A 25808-nucleotide genomic window follows, 5' to 3' on the forward strand; every position below is an offset into this window, starting at 1 on the left:
CCACCTTTTGCCCTCCCCATGACATTTTAAGGCAAATAACACCCGAAGAGTTGTGAGAAACCCACCACTGGAGCATCATGGTGCTGTAGCACCACTGAATCTTCTGCAGACTCAATTTCTTTGAGTGTCACATCAGCCTGGGAAGGGGGAGAGAGATTTTGACAAGATGGCAAGGATCTTTGCTGATGTTCACTTTAACTTTAACTTGGTGTCATCTTGAAATCTGGCAAGAAACTGTTGAGTTGGCCCAGAGACATCTCTCTGGTGTAAGGCTAATCCTCAGCAGGTCAGAACATAGAACACTAATCCATACAGAGAATGATGGAGGCACTCAGAGCAGCCTGGACAGCAGCCTGGCTGGGTGCCTGCAAGGAAAATTGCCAAATACTGTGGGTTTTTTCATTTAGCTCTCTGCTATTTAAAGACAGCCCCATCAGGAGCACAGCCCAAAGCATCCCAGTCCTACACTGCCAGGAATGCTGTGCGGAGACAGGGCTGGCTGAGGTCGCTACCAGATCTCAGAAACCTCAGAGGGACAAGGAAGGTCTGCTTCTCTCCAGGGATATATGCAGAAACACAATGATCTCCTTCCTGGACAGAATGGGAGAGCAGGAACCCCTGGGCTGCAAACTGACACAGGAGTTGCCTTGTTTGAAGCATTTTTCTTGTTCAGGGACAAGGGTGGCACCACAAGGAGTGAACTCCCATGTCTTCAACCCCTCCCAGCCATGCTCACCACAGCCAGAGGTGTCCTGCCTGCTCATGTTGGGAAGAACAACATCTGTGCTGAGCTGGAGGAGCTTTTTGCTCACCAGATGAAGAGGGGGAACCCTCCTTTGTGGGCAGCAGGGGAGCAGCAGCCCTGGTGACAGGGCAGCCACCCAGTCCTCTGGACCCTGGGGCAGGTGACTGCAAGGGAGGGCTGGGCTGGGTCACCAGAGGAGGGTGGTGACCCTGCAGGCCTGGCAGGCGTGGGGCTGCTTCAGGGCTGGCCTGGACACAGCCCCGACATCTTGAGAGAGTCTGAATCTCGAGAGCTGGCAAAACGAGACAGGACAACATTCCTGTCTTTTCTATTAACTCCTCCAGCAGCTGAACCTGAACTCGTGAAACCCCTCAAATCTGTCAAATATTTCATCAAAGCAGGGGTGGCCTGCTCCTGCCCATAAACCCCTCAGTTTGTCCAAAGGGAAGAAGAATCAGTGTCACAACTTTTTTTTTTTTAATCTTTTCTCTTTCTCACCCCTTAGAAGCCAGTGCATGCCTATAAAACCTCCTTAAATATCCCTGAATCCCTGCCAGATAAGTTCATTGTTATCTCAGAAGAATATAATAAAAAGGAAATGATGTGCCCAGCTATTTCCCTGCCCTCCAAGATGCTGTTTGTGCTGCTCCAGTCACAGCCCTCTGCTGCTGAAGGCTGTGGCTTGACACCAGCACCAGGAAGGTAGCAGGTTTCTTTTCTCATGGGGAAGCATTTTGATCTACTGCTGTAAAGTCTCCAACGGCGACCTAAGGTTTTCTGAGAGGCATTTTATGGACCTTAAAACATGAGAACACGCTGAAATATCAGCTTTCAGTAAGGCTTTTCGGCTTTAAGAAGGAAGAGATGTGTCTGGAAACTCACCAAAAGTTAGAACAGAAATCACCACCTGCCATCTCTGCATTCAGTACCTATAAAGGAGCACAATTTATTGTCGCTTCCCCAAAATAAAGACTTAGCCATGTGCCTCAGGGTAGCATAAGATGAAACCTCACAATTTGGCAGCCCCCCTGCCTCTCCCTGCACACACATATGCCTCCTGGGGAAAGACAAAGGGCAATCCCAACACAACCAAACACTCCCAACCCTCTGCCACACTGCGAGGCTGAAGAAGCAGAAGAGACATAAATGCCATTTAAATTAATGATATAGCACAACCAGGAGAGGGAACAACTCTGGGCTGCCCCTCTGCCCATGGGCACCTCCAGTCCTGGTCAGGCACAGGACAGATCCCACCCTGGTGCCAGGGGAGCAGCTCCACACCCAGCGGACACCGGCGCTGAGCAGCCGTGCATCTGACTGAGAGCCAAGACTCCACTTACTATAAATCAACAACAACTTGCTGACTTAAACAAGCATCTGTTATTTACTCTGGCTGCACAAGCTAACCCACTTGGCTTGACACAGATTTGGTGCTCAGCAGAGACAGACCTGCAAATGATTTATTTGGGAGAAATATGCAAAATTTGTTAACTATTATTTGACTGCCCTTTTTGGCAACACTGATGTCCCCTGTGGCATAGTCCCTAGTTTTCCCTAAACCAGCACTGACAAGTTGGCTCCTGGCACAGAGGAATGAGGGAAACATGACTCCAAAAAGATACAGGATGATGATAATTGATCTAATTGGTGTAGAAGAAGCATTGTGACAACAGCAGGTGAGCACCCCTAGTCTGGGACCTCTGCTCACAGATGGGAGAGGCTGAGCACAGGGGAAGGCCATGGTGAGACAGAAGCTCCATCCCCTTTTTGCTGCCAGCCCTCTCCCAAGGACACCACGGCCAGTGACACCAGCTGCCAGCAGTGTGCCCACATAAACTCTGCTAGCAAGGAAAAAGGATGGCTTGTAGTGGTTCATCTCTCCTGACAGCGAGCCTGGTCAGTGACTACAGGCATGTTACCTTGCTGGACAGTTCATCTTCCACACCAGAGGCTCTGACTGCTGCCCAAGAGCCACGAGCCACAGCCTAAGGAAACACTGGGCTGGGTCCTTCTGCTTGCTCATTCCCCAGGAAAGGTGGTACAAAGACCTTGCTGTTGAGAGGGAACATTTGAGCTCACGTTTATCCCTGACACTACGGAGCTGGGCATGAAGGAGAAGTTGCTTTCCCATGGGCTGGGGAGAAGGATCACAGATCCCAAGGTCAGAGCATGGCTCCTGATGGACAGAGGGTTGTGCTGTTTCGTGGGCAGTCACAGAAGGGACCCTCTGGAAGGGATGTAGGAGAGAAAAGCCTCCCTTGAACACCAGTTGTGCATCTGAGACTGCAGGTGGGCTGATGGGAGCTTAAAGCACTCTGGAGAGTCAAGAAGAGAAGCAGGAACTGACTGCTCCAGGGCTCACCAGGTCACTAAGCTAATCATGGAATCACAGAAACTTTTGGCTTGGAAGGGACCTTAAAGACCATCTTGATCCACACCCTTGCCATGGCAGGGACACCTCCTAAGAGAAGAGGTTGCTCAATGCCACTGGAAAGAATTGTATTTTGGCAAACTGGTTTGGCTACTTTTTGAGAGCAATCTGTAAAATGAAATGACAAATGCAGGAGAGAAAAAAATCAATTTATCCTTGATTTTTCTCCCTTCCTGTTTAAGAAATCTTAGAATGCCACCACAGTGGGGCAGTGACCTTCTCTCTCCTCTGCCCCCATTACCTTCAGCTGCCCGTTTGAAGAACACTTTGCAGCTCCCACATGTGAGGGCTCCATAGTGGCACCCGGACGCTTCATCCCCACAGATCAGACAGGTCTTCTGAGGTGGGAAGTAATAGTCAATGGGCAGGACATGCTCACGGCCAGTCTCCAACCTGCAGCACAAAACAGAGACAGCAGCAGAGGGGTCAGCAAATGTGGTCAGGCCAAGCTGTGGGGAGCACAGCAATCCCATGGGGGTCGTGGCAATCCCAGAACTGCAGTGATGGATCAGCCAAGCACTGAGCAGCAAAGGGGGTGAGCAACAACAGAGCCAAGCCTGGCCCTGAACATGCAGAGACCCTGCTGGGTGCCCCTCCTGACACTGCCCACTGCGTGCAGTGTGTGACAAAGTGTGACAAAGTACAGTGACAGTGACACACAGTGACAGCACAGCCTAAGGACAGAAGGTGACTGGGACTGGCTGCTGCAGTGCTCATGGAATTTTGGCTTCAATCATGAAGCTCGTGCACCAAACAAGGCAGAGCATGGCACTGACAGCCACTTGGTGCCACGTTAGCCACTATGCCAAGATGTCCCAGCACCTGACTCCCCTTCTCCAACACCTCACTATTCCACACACCACTATTCCACACTCAGCTGGTACTGTCCCCTCCCCAACCTGATCTGATCTGTTTGATCAGATCCATGGAGAAACTGCTTTTCCAGAGGGGATGGCAGGACAAGAGGGGCTTATCCAAATCAGGAGCAAACACGTCCAGGCAGTTTAGGAAAAACCAGCACTTAACTGAGTGAGTTAATTACCAGAACTCATTTATCTGCAACCACTGGATGAGGCAACTAGCTTTTAACAGTCTGCACTTTTGTGTCACTGCAACTTTTGGGTAAAATTAGATCCCCTTTCATTTTTGGCATTGTAAGGTGAGCTCTGAGAAATCAGGTTACCTCAAGTGTGAAAAAGACAGGACTTCTTGAAAAAACCTTTATACCCAGAAAAGACCCACTGCCCTTGCCTGTCCCTCACCTGGGAGCTCTGCAGATCCCACTTCAGTTTCAGGTCAGTAACTGGAGCAGCAATTTCATCCTCAGTTCTTATGGTGGAAACCTTCTGAGCGGTTTCTCATTTCTTTCACAGGATCAATCAGTGACTGATCTGTAGATGCAGCTCAACCACCCTTCCCCACCCATCTCCATTTCCAAGGTTTTTCTGGAATTACTGATTAAATGGAGGAGACACAGTTGGCTGCACTGTGCCTGCCGTAGTCAAGTCCTGCTGCAACCAATGTGCTCCTTTCTTGGCTCACATGGCATCCCACCTGTCCTCCTGGTGTGACCCCACACCCATCTCAGGGTACTGCCACATCCCCCCACGTGCTCCAGAGCCCTGGCACTGGGTGAGAGGGCTGCTGGAGAGCAGACCCTGCTGAGGAATACCAGCAGCACACAGAAAAGCCTGGTTAAAAATGCCCTTTTAATCCAGTGTGTTTTAGATGCACACATAGCAGACCTTCCTGCTAGTGACCCAACACCTCCTTCTCCTCTCTGTGCAGTCAGAAATCCAAGAGTGCTCATTTCCCTGTTTCCATGAGGCTTCCCCTCTGGAGAGAGATCTCACAGATGCTCAGCACTGTGCCACGAGCAGCAGGGCTTCTCACAGGTGTCGTGACAACAGACACGGGACTCCCAAAGGACCCTGGGTTGTTTTTGAAGATCAATTATCTGAAACTGCAAAGTAGTTTTGCAATTGAGTGGCTGCTGAAACAGTTTTTAAAGAGCTGTTGGTGTATGGAGAGATTTGTGCAAGTACAGAAACACCTTCCAGCAGGGGTGCATCAGGAGTACCCCACACACGTGCCCCTGCCACAGGGCTGGGCAGGGCTCCCCAAACAGATGCTCAGCCACCCTTGTCCCCACTGCCACCAATAGATGGAGACTGGAGGACACTGGCTGACATGGAAGGTGATTCCTGGCCGTGGGACAGGCTCCTCCTGGGGTAAGGCTTGGCAGGGTGTGCACAGCCCCAGCACCCCAAGGGGCAGGAGATGGTGTTTAGGCAGATGGGGAGTGGTTCTACCACAGGCCCTGCAGCACCAATGTGGTTCCCTGCCAGCAGCCACTGCCCAGAGCTGAAGCGTCTGCCCAGGAATACCCTTAACTTTAAAACAATGCCACTTTGCCTTTTTTATTTTTAGAGAGAGAATTGCAAGAAAAACAAAATGTAAAAATGTTCTAGCAACTCAGAAAGAGCGATGCTAATGGTTCCCTTAATGATCCATTTTCCAGCTTCCAAGAGACATTTTACAGGGTGTTCTCAAAACGTGCAGGTAATACATAGCACAGGCCAATGAGGCAGAGAGGTGCCTGGAGAAGCTGCAGGGCTGGGGGCTGGCAGGGCTCTGGGCAGAGCCCCATGTGCCCCCTGCCCCAAGGTGCCACTGCCCAGCAGTGCCACAGCCCCTCGCCCCCGATGAGGGCACAGGAGGGACACGGCGGGTGGCACAGCGGGCAGCTCAGCCCCGGCGGCTCCCAAGCTTTCCTCTGGCTGGGAGTTTGTTCTCCGTGGGGCTGTGCTGGCCCACAGAGCTGCAGGAGCACTCGGGTCAGGCCAAAACAACCATGGGGGGCTCTCAGTTGGTGCAATGTGTGGCAAGTGTCAGCCCCACAGCAGGGCGATAGCGCCGGGCAGACACAACTGGGGCGCGGCGACAGCGGCGCCGATGCCAGCCCCAAGGCCAAGGTCGTGGCTGCCACAAAGGAGCTCGGTGGCTTCTGGGGGCAGGGAAAAAACAACCTCAGTATCTCTTCGACAGCTCTAGGATGAGTTTTACTCTCGTTGCAGAAGGGTTCTGTAAGGAAATTGAGGGTTTACTGAGCTCCCCTCACACGCAAATATTTCTGGGGATAGAAAGTGTCATGTGATGAAGCATTTGTTTGTCATTAGTTAAATTTCACCAAATAGCCACATTTCACAACACCCCCAGAAAGCCAAGAGCAAGCACTGGTAAAAGAGGAGCCAACCACTTCTCCCCACACACAAAGTTTCCATCTCAGCAACAGCTGGCACAGGCTGCTCAAAGGGAGCCACAGCACAACTGCCCCCTTGCCCATGACTTCCCACCCCTAAGCCAGACCAGGACAAAATTATGGCAGCTGCCACACACCCCCAGCTCATCCCACACAGGAACCCCAGAGCAGAGAGCCCTGGTCCCATACTCCCTGAGGAAAGGGGGTTTGCACCATCACCATGCCAAAACCTGCACATCTGTGATGCTCAGGAGGGTGTTCAGACCAGAACTGAACCAGCACTCACTCGCTCAGGTGCTCAGAAGGATCTGAGCTCAGATCTGAGCAAGCACTCACACGTGAACTCAGCTGACACAGAACCCTAGCCAGTCATTTCAAGCACTGCCATTTCTGAGACACACTGATGTTATCAGGGGGAATCTCTGCCTTTAAAACAGCATCACCTGTGCATGACATTCTCTAATGCAATATTAAATTTAATTGGCTTCCCCTCAGTGCAGCTGTGGTGCTCCTGCCTGGATGAAGTTCTGTGACTCCCATCAAGAGGCCAGACCCATGCTCAGCAAAGGGCACGACTGCTCACTTTGGGCACACCCTCGTGTCCCCTTGCACTGTCATTTGGCTGCTGCTGGCTGCAGCCAGAGCTGAGCCAAGCCTGCATGCACAGCCACCACATCACGCTGGTCCAGATAAAAAGGCCTGCATGGAAATTTTGAAGCATTCATCTGTTAAAATGCTTTTAGCCATTTCATCTATAAACACACAGCTTTGTACACTGAATTCATGTCCTTTCTGCTAAATAGCCTTGAGTATATTTCCAGTTTGCCTATGCCTTGTTTTTGTGTGCGACGGCAGCAGAGGCACGACAGCACCTGAGAGCAGAGCAGGGTGCAGCATGAGCCCCAGGCCTGGTAAACACACATAGGAACAGGACCCTCACCGGATTTAAATAAATATTAGAAGATGACAATGGGTTTTCCAAGCATCCCAGCAGTGCAGGCTGCCAGGAGGAGCACACTTCAGAGAAAGCAAATGCCCCCCCACCAGCAACTCACAGGAGCAGGCTTGTCTCCCCAGCCCTGGCACTGCCTCCCAGCCCAAAAGGCACAAATAGCTTCCACAGGCCCAGCTGCACAAATCCCTTCTCTAATCCCCAAATTAAACTCTTTTTTGTTTGTTTGTTTTCAAACACTCTACTAATTTTGATAGTTTATTTTTCACACAGCACATCCCCGCTGCAGCTGAAGCCCCACCACTCCCAGCCCCTTTCTCTCCTGCGCTCCTCTGTGCTGGATGAAGGCTGCTCCAGGCCTGGAGCTGCATGGACCCAGCCACTGTTTGTCCCTGCACTCAGGGGACAGCCCCATCGTGCCACCTGACTGGCTGAGGCAGTGCACAAAACCAGCCTGCCAGGGAGTCCCCACATTTAATAGCCATCCTGGGCTCCCACCTTCCAATCTTCCTAAGGAAGAAGCAGAAAATGAGCTTACAAAGGTGAAAGGTGGCAGGTTTGCTACACCTGGAATGCAAAGCCTGGGAGAAGCCACCCTGCAGCCTCTGCACCTCAGCAGTGGACACAGCAGAGGCTGCTGCCTGCATTTGGTACAGCTCACACCAAAATATCTGCCTCAGAGCCTGATGTCCATCCAGAGGCTCAGGGAGCAGCTTAAATAAATCAGCTCACAGAAGATGGAACAGGTACCCACAAAAAGTGATGGCACAAACACATTGCAAGGCCCCTTCAGATGGGAACTCACCTGCTTATGAAGGACAAAGGAGACGAAAAAGCAAACAAGGAGCAGCAAGGCTGCGGGCAGGCTGCAGCCCTGAGGAGCACTCCTGAGGTCATCAGAGCCCTACACTGTGTCCTCCTGGTGACTACAGAGTCACCTGGAGTCACCAAGGACAGGACCTTGGCATCCTTGTTGCACAGAGAACCCTACTTATTTTCCAAGGAAACACTCTGTCCTCACTGATATTTATGCAGTTAGTTTAAGCCACACCATAATCTTCCATTTTCAAATCCATCTCCTCTGCTCACCAAAAGATGTGCCTGTAAAGAAAATCACAAATAATGAGACACTTGATACATATATTTCATGCTCCAAGAGACACTGCCAGATGCAGGTACAGGCTTACAGCTGCCAGGAAAGTATCCGGGGTACAGGCTTGTGGTGCCACATACCAACATCTTCACCTGCAGGAGAGCTTTTACCTTTCCCTCTTCCAAAATCAAGTGCCATGATGATTACAAAATGCTCTGGAAGAGGGGATGTGTGTTCTCAGTGCCTTTTCTCACAGCTGCCGTGCCAGGCGGATCTCCAGAGGAGCAAAACACTGTGCCAAGTATTCAGCATGTTCCCCAGTACCCCCAGCTAACCACAGCATCTGGTACAGGGCTACCAAGAGAAACCCAAGGCAGAATTATTCCAATCAGTATCTCACGGAACTCCAAATGTATTTGGAATTTAATTTGGCAAGAAGGATCAAGTTGTGCTGATAGCCAGAGGTCAGTGGTCAGCTCCCAGCTGGGCTGCCGAGGGAGATGCCAGGATTCATTCCCAGACTCAGATATTTAAAACACAAAATATTTCCCCCTCTTCCTTTGGCAGTGGAATTATTGCTAAGGAAACCAATGCTGCAAATTCTGCATTTTTATTTCTCCACTGGAGGATGCACAAAGCAAAAACGGTCAGCAACAAGGCTGGAAACATGAGACCACAAATACCACAAATTTGGCACCCAGCTGGGGCGGCACACGACCCTCCCTGGGGATGGAGGGGCAGGGAGCAGAGCCCTCCATCCCTGCCACCCCTCTTGCAGTGGGATCGCTGCAGTGGCCCTGCAGCGCTGCTCCCACAGCTTGCCAGCAGAACTGGGTTATTTTTAGGCACGTTTCTATCAAGACCAAACCTTTGCAGAGACCAGCTGCAGGGGCATAAAAATCCTTTGCCTTATTATGTCTGGGAGTGGATACAGGCTCTATCTGCAGAACTTCCTTTCAGCTCTGCTGGCAAAGCACTGAGTTTCTAGAGGAGACTTCACGACTCGTACAACACTATCATCTTCCCGCCGCGTCCTCCAAGTGGATCGTGCTGTGACTCATCCCCGACATAAACACACTAATTATAACGAAGGTTTCACATATTTAGTGCCAGGTCTCCCTGCAACTCTTAGCCCCGGTCTCAGCAGAACAGGCAACGGAGAAACAAATTCCCCAGCAACTCACAGGCATTGGCTGACACCCACCAATCCCTCCTGCGCCCCAGCCCGGCCTTCCTGGCATGCCTGAGGCTCACAGCTGCCCACAGCTGCCCACAGCTGCCAGCTGCACACGGATTGGGGCAGGAGCAGGGCAGGACTGGGACAGGAGCAGGGTTTGGATGGTGGGGATGGATGAAAGGATGGATGGATGGATGGATGGATGGATGGATGGATGGATGGATGGATGGATGGATGGATGGATGGATGGCAGCTGCACCAGTACCAACTCCAGTGGCACAACCAGGGTATCTCAGACAGACATGAGCTGGGAAAGAGTGCTGTGATACCAGTTTTCACTTTTAGTGACATATGGCAGGGACAGCCAGACCTGCTGTTTTGGGGGCTGAGAGCATTCCCAGGAAAACACAGAGAGCAGAGCCCTGCAGCCCTGCACCCAGGGATCTGAGGGCATGGGTGGTCCTCCAGTTATCACAGACCCACGCTGGAGCTTTGCCTGGCCCTTCTGAGCAGCCGTGTCCAGAGAGAGCCGTGGCACACCGGGGACCAAAGCCCTGCCTGCTCCCCCTTGCCCATGCTCTTCCAAGCAGGCGAGGAATGAAAGCAGCCAAGAATCATTTTCTTTCAAGCCCGCCTGCAAACCAAAACACAGATGCTACATCTAATTTTAGGCCTCCCAGCCTTGAGAGTGTTCTCCCGAGCCTCTGTGAGCGAGCAGTGAGATAGTCATCTCAGGATACGCCGCAGCCGCACTGGCTGCGCACCCGCCTTGACCCCAGCTCTGGATAGGAGGGCAAGGGCACAGCAGGAGGGCACAGCAGGAGGGCACAGCGTGGCCAGGAGTTAACAGATCCCTGCTGATCCCAGGGGATCCTGCAGGACTCACTGAGCCCCCTCCACTACTGCAATTGAGGGCAGAGGGACTGGCCAGCCACCCTGCTAATGCCAGGCTGCCTTCTTCCTGTTACTCAGGCCATAACCCAAGGTTTTATTGCCCACATGGCAAGAGGGAAGGTGAACTGAACAAGAAGAGAACAGGTGCCCCCCAGAAGCTTAGCTCCCGTCTCAGCTCAGCTCTGCCCAACTCTCAGCACAACCCCAGTGGGATGTTCTGTCCTGCAGGCTTCCCAGCACTGTGCTCTGCTCCCTCCTCAAACCACCCCCAACACAGCCCAAAATCAAGGACCTGGCACTTGGCACAGGCTGTGCTGTAAATAAGAAAGGGAAAAAGTCCCTGTCCGGCTATTGTTTTTCTAACCATTTAAAGATGCTCCAGGGCACTGTGGAGCAGACTGGGAAGTAATAGATTTCTTTGTAAGGGGAAGATTCTATTACCGCGGAAAAGACTTTTTGACTACAGGGAACACGTGAAAACAAAGCCAATTACGGAGAGCCAGAAAAACGAAATCCATGTGAACAGGCTGAGTTCATTGGGGCAATGTCACATTTTCTGCAGCACAGGAGCATGCATAGGGACAAAGCCCAGAGCCAGCCCACGGGGACTACAGCCCACACTGGACCCATGGCTCCAGACACGTGTCCCACAACCCTGCCCTGCTCACAGAGCACTGCCAGACAGCAGGAGAGGGTGAGTTTGGGGCTGGTTCTCAGTGTCTGAGCAGGGAGAAGCAGCAGTGCTGATCCCACACCAGCCCTGTGCTGCTTGCAGAGGCTCACGGAGCTCCAGCCACCTCTCCTCCCTGCGGGCAGCACATGGCACCGTGCCTGCCCTCCAGGGATGTGTGTGCAGACCCCAGGGTGAGGGGTGGGATGTTCCCCATACAGCAGAGAACACACACATAATCTGTGTGTGGTGCTCACGGGAAGATGATGAACATCCACAATGCGCACAGGCACACACACGATTCAATGGAAGCAGTACATCATCCATGCTCTCTTTGCAGGGGGATTTCATTTTCCAGTTGACACACCCCATTGCTTCCCAGATGTAAGCTATCAACCCCATCAGCACAAGAATTCCTTCCCCGTATTTCTCTTTCAAGAGGAAAGCAGAGCTGCCGAGATATCCCATTCCAGCCCTCCCAAGAGCAGGCCGGGAGATGTGCGGACACTGCTCTGCTGATCCGAGGGGGAGGAGGCAGGAGCCTTCACGAGGAAATTTGTGATACAGAAACTTGTGCTCAGGCTCTGTTCTCAGCACACAGGCCAAGGTCAAAGCGTTTTTTTGTTGTTTTTTTTTCTGCCATTTCTAACCGGCAAAGAAGCAAACACAGCTAAAAATTTGTAACAGCAGCCAAAATGCTGTGGGCTGGTAAAAACATCAGAGAAAGAAATGTCGTGTGATTTTGGGAGAGACAAGAAGCCCCCTCCATCCACCCCCAGGCAGAGAGAGCACAAGGGGGAGGAAGCAAACCCCAGGGTTTTCCACCTCATCCCAGGGACTGAACACATCCTCTGTAAAATGTATTCTGGAGATCTGCAGCCTCCCCTCTGGCATCTGTAGGGATTGCTCCTGCTGGCAGCAATTCCAGGAGCACTCAGCGGGATGGGGGTCTGGAAGGTGAAGATGCTGCTGTGACACAGAAGGAATTGGCCCAAGGTTCTTCCCAAAGCCACTGGCTACAGCCAGCCCATGTCTAGTCCCTGCTGGAGCATATTGGTGCAGAGGGAGAGGACACCCACCAGAATGCACCACCCATCCTCAGGTGACAAAGCCAGGCAGGACACGGCTCAGAGCAGCACGGGTAGTGGGAGGTGTCCCTGACCACAGAGGGGAGAGCAGTGAAATGGGCTTTAATGCCCCTTCCAAAAAAAAACATTCCCTGAGTCTATGACCAGACTTCCCAGGCTCCAGCAAGAGCTGGATCAGACAGCCAGCACGCAGGACATCCCCCCGGCAGTGCCTGTCACAAACACCTGGCTACAGACATGGAAGGTAAATCCTCATGACTGCTGCCCTGCCCAGTGCATGAGGGCTGGCTGGGACTCTGCATGGAGCTCTCAAACAGCTCTCCTGCCCTGCACAGCCCAAGCAGGGCTCTGACAGCCCAGACACACCCCAAAAGTGTCCTAGGAGCACCCAGACCCCAGGGCAGACACACCAAATGATAAATGCCCCCTGGCTAAGTCTGCCCACAGTGTTCCCTCCCCATGCCAAGGGTGTCCACTGGACACTGTCAAGTGGCCCAGCACTGGTGGCTCTGCACGGACTCTCCCATCCTGACTTAAGCCATCTCTTTTGCCCCCAGAGCTGTTTGGGAAGTGATAACTGCCTTGCCTGTCACAAGGTGCTCAGCATGGTCCATGCAGCCCCCAGCCAGGCAACAGACAGCCTGGCCCCCTCAGCAGAAACAGGGGCTCATCCCAGGAATCATTATTTGCTTATGAGGATGGGCTGTCTTCTCCTTTGGGTGGCACAGAGAAGCCACCAGGACACCAGTGGAAAGCACGGGTGTAATCCAGCCCTGTGGACACCCGAGCTGCCTGGGGCCGGGTGGCCTGGGAAAAGGGCAGAAGCTATAAATACCTGGGGAACTGGAACTGGGACTGGCATATACTTTTAAGATTCTTTCTATTAGTGCAAATCACTTAATCTGAGGTCCGTGTCCCTACAGACCGATCCCACCACTCCTGAGGACGTGTCAGCACCTGACTTCGCTGTCGCTGTTTGCAGAGGTGTCCCAGCGGGGGCTGGAGAGCTCCGAGCCAGGGCACAGAGAGTGACCTTGCTCCTCCTGGCCTCTGTCCACACTGCGCTAAGAGGGGAGTGAGCAGCACCACAAAGCAGCAGAGCCAAGCTGAGCCAAGGCAGACCGAGCCTGCCCTGCCCTCCCGTCCCGCACAGCTCCCCGGGGAGGGCAGCTGGAAACTCCCCAAACCCCTGGCAAACGCTGTCCCGGCGGCTGGACAGGGCACTGGGGCCAGTGGAGGTGAACGGGGCGATGGATGGATGGATGGATGGATGAATGGATGGATGGATGGATGGATGGATGGATGGATGGATGGGGTGCAAAGTCTGGCATGCTGCTGCAGCACGGCCCCCAGCAGCTGGCACAAAGCACGGCCCCGGGGCTGAGCCACTCACACACCGAGGAGCTGCTGTCAGACCTCAGCCTGCAGAAAAGAGACAATTCCTTCCTCCACACTGCCTGGAGGCTGAATGAATCGCTGCTCCAGAGCGCTTCAGCACTAAAGTACTGCTACTGGTAGTGTCTTTATTACTGTTAGAAGATACTTTGAATCTCACCTGAAAACGCTGGCAAGAAGAATCAGGGTGGCAGTGGCTGGGTTTAGAGCAGAACAAAGGACAAGCACAAGCCGCGGTGCCCACGAGCATTGCCCACTGCAGCTACCTGGCCAGGGTGAGCTGGGCTCCCCTCACAAGGGGGTCTCCCCAGGGAGGCTCATCCCTCCCTCTGCCCCTCACGGATCAGGCAGGGGGATTAAGTGTGGTTTGACATGGATGAGTGGCACGGCAGATCAGGGAAGGCAGGCAGCAGTGCACACGGCGAGAGAATATGGATGGAGAACCTCCGTCACCAGTCTTTGCCATGACAACTGGGCCAGTTCCTTTTCATTTCAATGAGCTCCCTCAGACCGCTGCTAACAAACAGGGCTGGCTCTGGTCCCCACTGTGTGCAGCAACAGTCGATACCAGGGCCACCAGCCATGCCAAGGCCACCGCTGGGCAAGCCTGCACTGCCACCCGCTAAGGGCTGATGTGACTGTTTCTGCCTCTTAATTGTTTACCAGGCAAAAAAGCTCAGCTACAACAGGAGATGGGACATCTGCCTCCTGTGCATGCTGCATGCTGGATCTCTGGAGGAAAAGAAAGAGCTGGAAAGGATCCAGTACCCCCACGGGAAGTGTTGCCATTGCTGTTTTCCTATGAACATGGTGTAGAGCTGGGCTCATCCAAGGTGAAAGCAGATCACTCTGGTCAATGCACAATTCTTACCCCATGATGATCCCAACAGGAGGTGCCTGTGCCCCCTGTGCCATGCCACCACATGCATGTGGTGGCACCAAGCTGCCCTCCCAGCTGGCCCAGGCTGTCCAGGATGGCTTTGTGGCACTTGCTTTGCATCAGTCTGAGGTGCAGACGTGCCTTCTGCAGAAAATCTTCTGAAAAGGAAATTAATTTGCACAAAGTAATGAGGCTGAGGAGCTGTGCAAGGAGGAATCTTCACTTTTCCTATATATTTCCAGAGCTATCCACAGCTGCACAGATCTCCAGAATCTACCAGGGCAGCTCTCAGAAACAAACAGTTTTTACTAGAAGTCATAGGAAGTCTCCCACTGAATAGTTTTCTTTCAGTAAACACTAATTTGATAAATTTTAAATGTTCCACAGGATGATAAAATAAATACAATTTCTTTCTTTTGTAATTTTAGTCCACAATCACTAGCAGAAAGTATCCACTGCAAACACCAACCCAGCAGGCTCCAGTGAGTGCTCCAAGTCTAGACAGCAACTGGCAATGGAGAACTGGCAAACTGGGACAGCCACCTTCAAGCAAGCAATTTATAAAATATGAATGAAGGTCCGTGCCAAGAGTGGAATTCACGGCAATGACAGAAAAACACAAAGAACTGAGCTACTGCTCTCTACTACAAATTGTTCTTACCCCCGTGTAATGAAACTGTTTTCATCACACCAAAACACGACTACGAGGTTTCCAATATTTTGGGGAATTTTGTGATTTCTTCCTGCAATGCATGGCAGCGTTTCCAGCTCCCCTCGCCATGCAGAGATTACTTCTGATCTGCTCCAGTTTCCTCTGCGCCCGTTCCTCCCGCTGCCCACCCGCAATCTGCTCCCGTGGGGGCCCGGGGGTGCCCCTGGCACGGACACAGAGGGGTTCTTGTCTCTGCTGGAGCCCAGCGTGACCTTGGAGGGTCCCTGCGGGGGTGTGGGGGCTGGCATCTCACATCGGTGCCTCGCTACAGTGTTTCTGCTTTCATTCTTCCCTGTGTGCATGTCCCACTCCTTCCTCGCTCTGAGAAAGAGGACAGAGGCAGCGACTTCCAGGAATTGTGGGCTCTGTGCCTCAGGGACACGATCCCAGCTCCAGCACCCACTGATGCCCATCCCCAGGGGCCGGTAGGGATCTTGTCCCAAGGGAAAAACACATCTTTGCAGTGGGAATCCTGACCTGGGAGTGACTCCTTTCCCCTGGGCTACAAAACACACTCTTTTGTTCCAAATCAATCTTTTGACACGCTCTTCTGTCCTCAGAAGCAGCACCAAAGCACTTCCCATTGTTAACTGGCTCTCAGGCTGGAATGAAGTTCTCCTAGAAGGAAAACCAGTGGTTATGCCAGACTGGCTGCAGGGAGTGGTGCTCATCTGTTCCATGGATAAACACCTGTGCAATAGGGAATCTGTAAGCAGCAGGAAGAATGTAAAAACTGCATGAGCAGGAGAAGAGCTGCCATGACCAGATCCTGTGCAGCTTCCAGCCCTGAAGCCTCAGGAAAATGCACAAAATAGCTGTGTGACTCCGACCCACCAACACTCTGAAAGCTTTTTGTGGATTGCTTATTTGGCAAAACTTTCTTATTTGCAGCTGCTGCTTCCAATACCAAGTGCCACATAAAGCCTGTCTTCCACTGCAACCAGCACTTGAGAGGAACCAGGGTGGAATACTCACTGCCAATACCAAGCACAAGACTGTGGAAGCAGCTTCCAGAGGGTGTAAGAGCTCAAAAATTCAAGACATTTGGAAAAGAGGATGGGAAACCTAGAGGAGGATGGGGTAAAGTCTGCCTTTGAGCAGGGAAGAGTCAACGAGATGCTGTGTACCCTCAGAGCAGCTGGGTAGGTCCCACAGGGACACCCCATGTGTCTGCCCTCCAACCCCTGCCGGGTGATCCATCACCTCTTCCCAGCGGGAAGGGAGAGCTGGAGCACAGGAGAGCAGGGAAGAGAGACAGACAGAGGAGGGAGGGGAAAATGAGGGAGACCATTTTATGAGATTTGATATATGCTCAGGAGTGAGGAAAAGGAGACAGCAGTGCCGTGCTCTGGAGTGAGGAAAGGAGACAGCAGTGCTGTGCTCCAGCACAGCACCCACTTGGCTGCTCCCCCGGTCCTGACGGGTTCTCCTTGCTGAGCACAGCTCCAACATCCCTGCAGCTCCAGTTACCCAGCCTCAGTTGTTTCACAACCTCAGCTCCAGCCATGACAGACAGGCACCCTGCCACCTCCTGCTATCATGCCAGCTCACATTCAGCCAAGCCCTGAGTTCTCTATCCCAGCTGGATTATCATAGTCGTCCTGTGTCTCTGAGCAAGGAAAGGGTGAGAGGTGCTGAGGAAGAAGTTTGTTTATCTTTTCTCCATTTGTCAGGAACTGACAACAAGCTTTAGCACATCCCCAACTCCCCTGGCCACCAGAGGCTCCCTGTCCCTGTGGCCGTAGGGGCCGAAGGGACCGGTCGCCCACACGACGTTCTGCCATGCTCCTCTTGTCTTCAAAGAAATATTTACATCCTATGGCCAACTGCCAGAACAGAAAGGTCACACTGACAGCAGCAGACAGGAGGGTCAGCCCCTTCCCAAGGGCTTTGGAGTTCTGCCAGTGCAGCGCTGGGGTCCCCTGAGCCCTCCTGGGACTGGGATGCCAGAGCAGCTGCTGCTGGGCACAGACTGGGAGTGAGAGCAACCCTGAGAACGACCTCCTGCCTCATTCCATCTCTGGTGTAACAGCTGCTCTTCACTCCTTCATCTCTTTGTCAGTCTTATCTCCTCTCTCCATAGGAAGGAATTGCTGCAGGTTTTATCTGTAAGCCTATCACAATTACAGAGCAGAAACAATTACAGAGCCATCGAGCCAGGTGATGAATGAACACGTGGCGCTGGCCCAAACTGACCACAGCCAGACTAGGGAAGGGAACCAAAGGCAGATGTAACCAGCAAACACCAGGATTCCAACCACTATCAGCACCAGGTACCAGCAGTGATAGCAAATGCCACTTAAAAACGTCTGAAGCTACATGGACAGCAGATTTTCCTGAGCCAAAAGTCCCTTATATCCTTTTCTCCCCTTTGACTCCATTGCTTCAGTGACAGCTCCTTCTCTGATTCCATTTCATTCTAAACCAGAGGCCACTCCCTGCCATTCCGCCACTAATTTGTCTTCTGATGGCAGAAGCTTGGATTTATTTTGACAATGCTCCATCTTGCTCCTGAAACAGGTTATTTTGTTACCTCAAATAGCGCTGGTAGTAATGATGCAACAACCAGAGCACAAAGATAAACAGCTCCAAGTCCAGAGTAACAAAACATCCAATTAATTTGCTAATGACATGCAAGTCTGACTGGTGCAATCAGGGACACTCTATCAAAAGCTTTAAATTCAACCGAATTGTGTTAATAATCACAGTGTTTCTGAGATATGCCAGCACTTCTTAACCATGACACTTCCCCAAATATTAAAAACTGTTCATGCTTTAGTGTCATATGAAGGGTGTATTTGACTCAAAAATATGAAGGGTATTTAATTCAAAAAGTATCTACCCATACCCGGTCCCAGCTGCAGCAGGGTTGGGGCTTGGGAGAACTCCATCTATGAGGGAAGAGCCATGATCCTGCTGGCAGACAGGACCATGCAGAGAGGAAAGAAAGTAGTGGCAGCACACCTTGAAATGCTCCTTATTCTCCAAAGCAAGGAGGACTGTGTGTGCCTCTTCTCCCAGCAACACCTCGAGGGACAGGGCTCTGAGGTGCCCACTGCCCTGGGCTTATACAGCCCCAGAAGTGCCCCTCACTGTCCTCACAGAACACTGAGGATGCATCTTCTGAGGCTACAAGGGGAAAGGTTTATATGCAAGGTCAAGTAGGGCAGGAGATCAGACCAAGCACCAGACAGCACAGGGGTGCAGGTCCACAAACCAGTCATCCTTCCATCAGGGAATTTCATTACAGAGCCTCTCAGCTCCCACAAACCTTTCTTCTGGGATGCTGGTACACAATCCGCTGCTCCAGGAGCAGCAGAGGCTGTCCCTGTGCTGGCACCCACAGATCCAGGAGAAAATGCAAAGCTGCAGGAACGGGCCAGCAGCATGCTGTAAAGCAAATGGAGACTTTGCTAGGATGAAATATAAACCTGGCAGCGATTAACACATGTGGTTTGAGCCAGACCACGATGAGTGTTCCGCTTTCCTTACGGTGTTTGGAAATTTCATCTGAACACAGAGAGACGATGTCCCTCCGTTACACCTTTGCAGAGGCAGGGTAGTGCTGTACAAGCCTTGGAGTTCAAAGGACAAGACACTGGTGGTGTAACGGTTGCTGTGTCAGCTCCAACCCTGCTGGTCCCACAGATGTCTCCTAGGGGAAGTAGGCACAGCACACACAACAGAGCTGCAAGGAACAGGAGTGTACAGCACTTCCCACAGGAATGTGGGAGATGTTGCTCATCTCTAAAGTAAGACCTGGGCAAGATGTACCTGCTGCTGCCTAGTCCAACCTCCAAGACCACCTGCAGACCTCCATGGGAGCCCACAGCTGCTGTCCTCAGTGTGACATTCCCTGTCTGTGTGGGACCCCACTGCACAGCTCCGCAGGCAGAACGGCAGCACGGAACAAACCTGCACCGCCACCAGCGGCATCCAAACGCTGAACTTTTCCAACTTGATTCCTCCCTGCCCTGATCTCTGCGCTGATCCCAGCAGAGATTTATCCAGACTCCAGAGACACACCCAGAGCTTGCATAGCTCCTGCCACGTACGAAGCTCACAGCTGGATGATGCTCACAGCTGCACTCTTTCTGACCTGTCATTACTTTTATTCTTTTTTCTTTTGCCAAGCCCTTGACATCTCTGTACAATCCCCTAGTAAATCACTGTGTGAATGGAAATTGCCCCAGTACCCAAATAAAGCTGTGAGCATTTAAAACGGAAACCAGCCCAGAGGTAGTGCACTTGCCTGGTGCTAATTTAAAGGTAAAATCTAATTGCTCATTTCAGCCTTTGCTCCCACCATCCCAAGCATCATGGGGTGAGTGTGTGGATGCAGGACTCCCACAATGCAAACCCCAACTGAGGCCTCACATACTCCTGGATGGAGACAGCAGAAAATCCCTTGGGCAGCCCTTTCTCCCTCCTATTTTCATCAGCTCGGCCACGTTCTGCTGTGCTACAGGTGAGAATGTAGGTGCACGCTGCTTTAAATGCTGTACAGGTATTTCACAGAGATGGCTCATCTCTTTTTTTTTTTTTAATTAATCCACCAGGAAAAATTATTCTTGATTGAATTCTACTTCTCAAAAAAAATCTCCCCTCTCCTGGTTCGTTCCCAAAACCTGTTCTAGCTCTACTTTAAAACACATTTTCTACCTGTACTTAAAACAGCCCCGAAGCACAGGTGATGTTTCTGTCACTACATTCGGGGTTTCCTGCTCTGCACAGTGCATTCCCGTCAGGCAGCTCTCGGCGGGATAAGTTGCTGGGAGTATTTTAACTCGATGTCAGCATCCGTCCGTGCTTCGGGGCTCAGCGTCCCGAGCGCGCCCGCTCCCAGCGGCCGGGATAACAGATGCGTGAGGAAACGAGATAAACGCAGGGACCTCACAGGACGGCAGGGACACCAGGAGTGCACCGCGGTATTCCTGGCACGATCTCGCCTAGTCAGTCCCAAATGAGAGCATCGCGGCAAAAGGGAAGATTCGGCAGCGGAGAGGTGCACCAAAGCAGGAACAGCCAGGACATAGCGGGGCTGGACCCGCGGTGAGCGCGGGGCACCTGCGGCAGGGAGGCTGGGGATGGTGCGGGGTGCAGAAGGCGGCATGAGGGATGCGGGCACAGGATGCCGGTACTGGCGGGATGCAGGATGCCGACGGGAAGCACAGCGCAGGGTGCGCTTGCCGGTGGGCTGCGGGACGCGGGTACTCACCGGAGGTCGCCGTAAGCGCCGGCGTAGCCCTCGACCCAGGGCTGCAGCTCGCTCTTGATGCCGGGGGCGGGGGCGGCGAACGGCGCCCGGCCCGGTGGGTACCAGGCATCGGCAGGGCAGTCGGCGGGCCCGGCGGGCGGCTCGGGGCACGGCCCGTAGAGCTGCCCCTCCTCGGCAAAGAAGGTGGGCCAGGGGGGCGCGGGGCCCGGCGGGACCAGCTCGGCCCCGAAGCGACACGGGCCGCCCCAGCCGCCGCCCGTGGCCGGCCCCGCCGCGCTCTCCAGCTTGACGCGGCCGAAGCCGCGGGGCAGCCCCGGCCCGGCGGGCGGCTCGGCGGCCAGCACGGCCTCGAAGGCGGGCGAGGAGTCGCGGGCGGGCGGGCGCGGGGCGCGGGGCGGCCCGGCGGGCACGGCGAACATGCAGTCCTCGCGGGGCAGCTGCTCGGCCGGAGTCTCCAGCGCCTCCAGCGCCAGCCCCATGGAGGCGGACACGGCGCGGCACAGCTGCCGGGCACTGTCGCCCAGCGGATCTTCCTTGTCCGCCGGCTCGGACTCGGGCGGCGGCAGCATCGGAATCGCAGCCGCCTCGCCCAGCAGCTCCCTCAGCTCTCCGGCGCAGGGGAAGGACGAGCCCATGGCGGGGCCGGCGGCCGGCAGCGCCTTACCGGGGGCGCGGGGCTCGGGGGGCGGCAGGCAGCCCGGCGGGGGCAGCAGGCAGGCGGGGGAGTCCGGCGGCGCTCGGGGACTCGGCGGGCAGGGCGCGCTTGGAGGCGGCTGCCCGGCGCCCGGCTCCTCTCGCGGCGGCTGGAAAGCGTCGCAGACGCTCTGGAAGAAGCTCTGAAAAGCCCCGCGGAAGGTCCTGCCCGCCGGTCGCGGGTAGACGCGACCGACCCCCAGCTGCACCTCCATGCTCGCCGAGCGCGGGGCAGCGAAGGCTGCGGCGGCGGCGGCGGAGCGAGGTGAGGGCGGAGAGCCTTGGCAGCGCTCCCGGCCCGACCCCCGCGGGCCGCCTACCCGCGGCGCTGCTCCGCGGCGCCCATGGCAGTGCCCGGCGGGCACGGAGCTCGGAGCGCGCAACAGGCGGGGAAAGTTGTCGGCGGGGGCGCGGACAGGTGCGGCGGCGGAGCGAGGGGCGGGCGGGGGCGGCCGCGGGGCGGGAGCGCGGCGGGGAGACCGCCCCGCGCCGGGGCTCCGCCGCCGTTAACTCTGTGACGGCCGCGGCGGCAGCGGCGCCCGGTGGCCCCGGGCTCGGCGCGGCCCCAGCGGCGACCCTGGAGCGGCGCAGCCCCGCCGCAGTGTCCGGGCTTGGCGCTCCAGCGGCCGGGTCGGAGCAGGATGAGGCTGCCCGGCCCGGCTCGCTGGGGACATCGCCCGTCACCGCGGCCCTTGGGTGAGCGGCCCCCGCGGCCCGGCGGGGCGGGACGGGGCGGGGATGGGGGCGCGGCGGCGGCTGCCCGGGTTCCCAGCTGGGCCCTGGTGGTGCGTGTGGGTGCGGGCCACCCGCCCCGGAGCGGCTCGGCTGCTCCCCCGCTCTCCCCCCGGCTGACAGCTGGCGCAGCTGGGCGGACTCGGGCGGGAGGATGCTCCTTTCCGCGCTGCCGTGTCGGCGCTCAGCGGCCCTCCGCCCCCGGCTGGGTCCGACGCGACCCCTGCAGCTCTTGGTTCGCCTCCTGTCTGAAGACCGGCCGCCCGCTTCCACCTCCCACTGCCCCGCATCGTGCCACAGCCCCCGCCTGCCAAAGCACGAACCATCCCGTGGGCATCCCCACCTGGGTCACGCACTGGGATGAAAAGCACCTCGCTAGCAGAGGGAATTAGTGCGGGACCTACCGTGAACAAGGTTTGAGCTCCCCTTGCTGGTCCTGGAATAATAATCCTGAAGCAACTTCTGGGAGACACCATCCCCAGGCAACCTGGGAATAGAATCATTTTCATTCGAGGCAGCTTAAAAGAAGCCCATTACTTTGAGCCTCTTTGAAGACAAAGGGAAAAAAGTCATAAATAAGCAGAGTCTGTGGGGAAAACAGAGAGACATATCCCATCTTTTAAAAGCCTTTTTACAAGCTGTAGAAGATAAAAATAAAAATCGAAGTGCAGCCAAGCAAAATTTGGCAATGTCCTCCATCCTGCCTGCGGGATCAGAGCAGCTGCGGGAGGGGAGGAGGGTTGGTGCTCCGTGGGGACGGGGTCACTGCCGCTGGCTGCTGCAGCCCAGCACGGCTGCGGGCAGGGGCTGCCACCCCCCGGGCCGTGGTGGGCCCAGGACTGTGCCCAGTTCTCCCTGGCCACCAGTGAGGAAGAGCATTTGCAGAGAAACCTCATCAGCCCTCACATGTGGGCGAAACACCAATTTGGGCTCCAATCCCAAGTCCCACAGCCCCTAAAGCACCGGAGGCAGCTCAGCTAACGCCTGAGATGGTGAAAAGCAGGGGAGATGCTGTAAGATATCTGCTGCCCTGTGGATGTGGGTTCCAGTGTGTTTGCTGTTCCAGCCTCTCCGAGCTGACAGGATTCTGGAGTGAAATATACGGACTGTGGAAAACATCTAGGGGAGGATTTTCCCTGTCAGCCTCAGGAACAGTTTTGAGAAGGGCTGGGGCTGCAGCATGGTGCTGCTGCAGGAGCAAGGGTCTCTATGCCTCAAACGAGACACAGGCTGTGACCAGATAGCTTTGCTTGACCCCACTGTTCCCACAAGGAGGAAATAACCTCAGCTTGTACACCTTGAAACACCACAACCTGCAAAGACCTCAGCACAGTTCAGACTTTTGATGTTCAAACAACCATCCCATCTGGGATGGGACCTTTTGGGGTCTCAGCTCCTAGCTCGGGAGCTTTGGCTTTGGTGCTGTTCATGTTGCCTTGCCCTTTCCCCTCTCTGCAGCATCAACTGGGCCCTGGATTTTCCCCTTTCTGAATGTTGCTGTGAAGTTTTTGGAATGTTGATCACTGCAGAGGTGCAGAAAACGAGACTGCAAAATGGTTTGTCTACTTCAGCCTGCAGAGCCAACACTTCAGTTCTGACTGATGATCTGTGGTAAAGATATTTTTAATTTATTTCTTGAACAGGCATCTTCCAAGGGTCTTTTTTTTTAACTTGGTCCTCACGTTTAATTTAAAATTGATGAAATGTTAGTAGATTTTCTGGCTGTATATGTGCACGACTGCATATGCTAGGCTTAAAGGCTCTGTGAATTTTAATCTTTATACTTGGTTGCTGAAGTCATCACACAGTGTTCTAGAGATGTCGTTTTCTCAGCTTGCATTTGATATGGATTCCAATTATACATTCCCATTTTCCCAGCAACATGTATTCAGGTAATTTATATCTGTAAATGGTTATTAAAGTGTGAATTTAACATCCCATACAGGTATCTATAAGACTTTCTCCACAGGCTGAGGTCTGAGCTGTGTATGTCACCAAAAGTTTGGTCTTTCAGTTCAAAGTCAATTTAAATGCATGAGGAGTTAAAAAAATTGAAGTTGGTGGACTCGACTGTGCATCATAGAACAGGCACATTGCCTGGGCTCATAAAAGCAGAGTGAGCTCCAGTTTGGGCAGGGGGAGGTGGTGAGGAAACCTAATCCAGCAAAACACTTCAACACATCACCATCTTGAAGTGTATAAATAGGCCCACTGAAATCTAGGAAATACTCCTGTGCTTAAGGTTAAGGATTCCCTTAAGTGCTTTGCTGGATCAGCACCAAGGTGATTATTTACCAAGCGCTGTCAAGAACATTGGACACCAAGAAAAAACTTTTTCTTATAAAATCCTTTGGCTCAAAATGTCCTGTGTGACTGCTCAGAACTGCAACAAACAACATTTTTCAGAGATAGGGGCCATTCCATGAAAAAAATTCCCTCTAGACCCAAGATTAACAGGTGGTCCTTTGTTTTGTTGCTTAAAAAAAAACATTTAAAACCAGGTGATCTCTAAGAGCTCAAATCTACAGCCACAGAGAGCTCAAATGTTATCAGGACAGTTCCACAGAACTTGCCAGGAATAGAATCAATCATTTTTCACCATTAATCTTTAGTAAAATGAGGCCAGTAACACAGAGTCTGACAGTTTTGCTTCCATTCCTTGAAGCCAGTTGCAGGCATAACCCATTAGCCATCGCTTACTGAATTACTCTGATCACACTCCTCCTTTTGTACCATCCCAGCTGTCAGGAGATGTCAACAGCTGTGAACCCGTCTCTGAGCCTGCCCTGCCAACGTCCCCTAAATGGTGAACTCGTGGACATTTTTCCAGCTGCATGAGAAAAAGAGGAATCGTTTCTGTGGAGCATTGAAAATGATGGCAGAGATTCAGCAAGAGCCACAAGCACAAGTGCTAAATCCCACTTCCACGCCAGGGCAGAGGCAGCTGGATGAGCCAGAGGCACTTTGAGCCTCAGTGGTGCCTGTGCAGGCTGGGATGTGCCTCTGCTCTCACCTAATTGTCACTCAGCAAGGAAGACAAGGTAATTTAGGGGAAAGAAGCACACACACAGGCGAGGGAGGCTGGTTCGTACTCTCCTGGGTGCTGTGGCCAGGCTCAGAGCCCATTAGGGCTGGAGGAGCAGCCAGCCCAGCCTTTTCACCACCCACACCTGTGGACAGCAAGCAGGCAGGAGCCTGTACAACACCAGGCTCATTAATATTGCCTCCCACAGCTTTTCCTCATTATTCTGTGCACTCTATTATTCTTAGACTGTCTGGAGCTACACAACAATACAGTTTTCTTAAGATTTTAAATATTTTAGCCATTTGTGTCAATCCTGGACTGCTGACTGCCTTGTCTCATCAGACAGGTGTGTGAGTTCACATGGGTTGGTTAAGAGTCTAAAATTTGCCCTTGCAGGAAGGTACAGACAATGTTTTCACTTTCATCTATTTTAATTCTGAACATTAATAATGTCTCACATCTCTCATAGCTTGTACCTTTCTGATTCAGGGCACAGGTTGCTTAACTCTTCCTTGCACCTCTCCTTAGTGGCCAACACTGATGGTGCTTTTACCCAAGAAATCCCAAAGCTCAGTTGTCCCTGGAGCAGGAATCATCTCACCTCACTGCTGCCCTCAGTGAGTTTTGATCAAGCATTTGGGACAGATCAGTGAGAGGATCCTGCTGTGCTGTGCTCATGTCACCCTGCAAGTCTTCTCCCAGCAAGGTGGGATTGATTGAGCATTGTTACCTCTCAAAAAAACAGAAGAAGAGTTTGACAAAGACCTGGCTCAAAACAGGACTCCCTGGCTGGACCCTGCCCAGGGGTGGCATCAGCCCAGCAGCATCAGAGGGAGGCAGA

General features: G+C 53.4%; 1 protein-coding gene and 2 long non-coding RNA genes across 3 annotated transcripts in view; 2 read left to right on the forward strand and 1 right to left on the reverse strand.

Moving 5' to 3' along the window:
- The window catches only part of AR (androgen receptor), a 32901-nt gene extending 11476 nt beyond the window's left edge, over nt 1-21425 (reverse strand). The window contains 2 exon segments of the mRNA NM_001076688.1: nt 3418-3569; nt 20518-21425. Of these exon segments, the coding sequence (NP_001070156.1) occupies nt 3418-3569; nt 20518-21425 (1060 nt within the window).
- The window catches only part of LOC140684157 (uncharacterized), a 32745-nt gene continuing 26456 nt past the window's right edge, over nt 19520-25808 (forward strand). The window contains exon 1 of the long non-coding RNA XR_012055959.1: nt 19520-20351. This is a non-coding gene — a long non-coding RNA (uncharacterized lncRNA). The remainder of the gene's footprint in view (nt 20352-25808) is intronic.
- Nucleotides 22100-25261, forward strand: LOC140684158 (uncharacterized). Its single transcript, XR_012055960.1, has 2 exons — nt 22100-23553; nt 24684-25261. It is a non-coding gene; the product is annotated as an uncharacterized lncRNA (long non-coding RNA).

Source organism: Taeniopygia guttata, chromosome 4A, assembly GCF_048771995.1.
Source record: "Taeniopygia guttata chromosome 4A, bTaeGut7.mat, whole genome shotgun sequence".
Lineage (NCBI taxonomy): Eukaryota > Metazoa > Chordata > Aves > Passeriformes > Estrildidae > Taeniopygia > Taeniopygia guttata.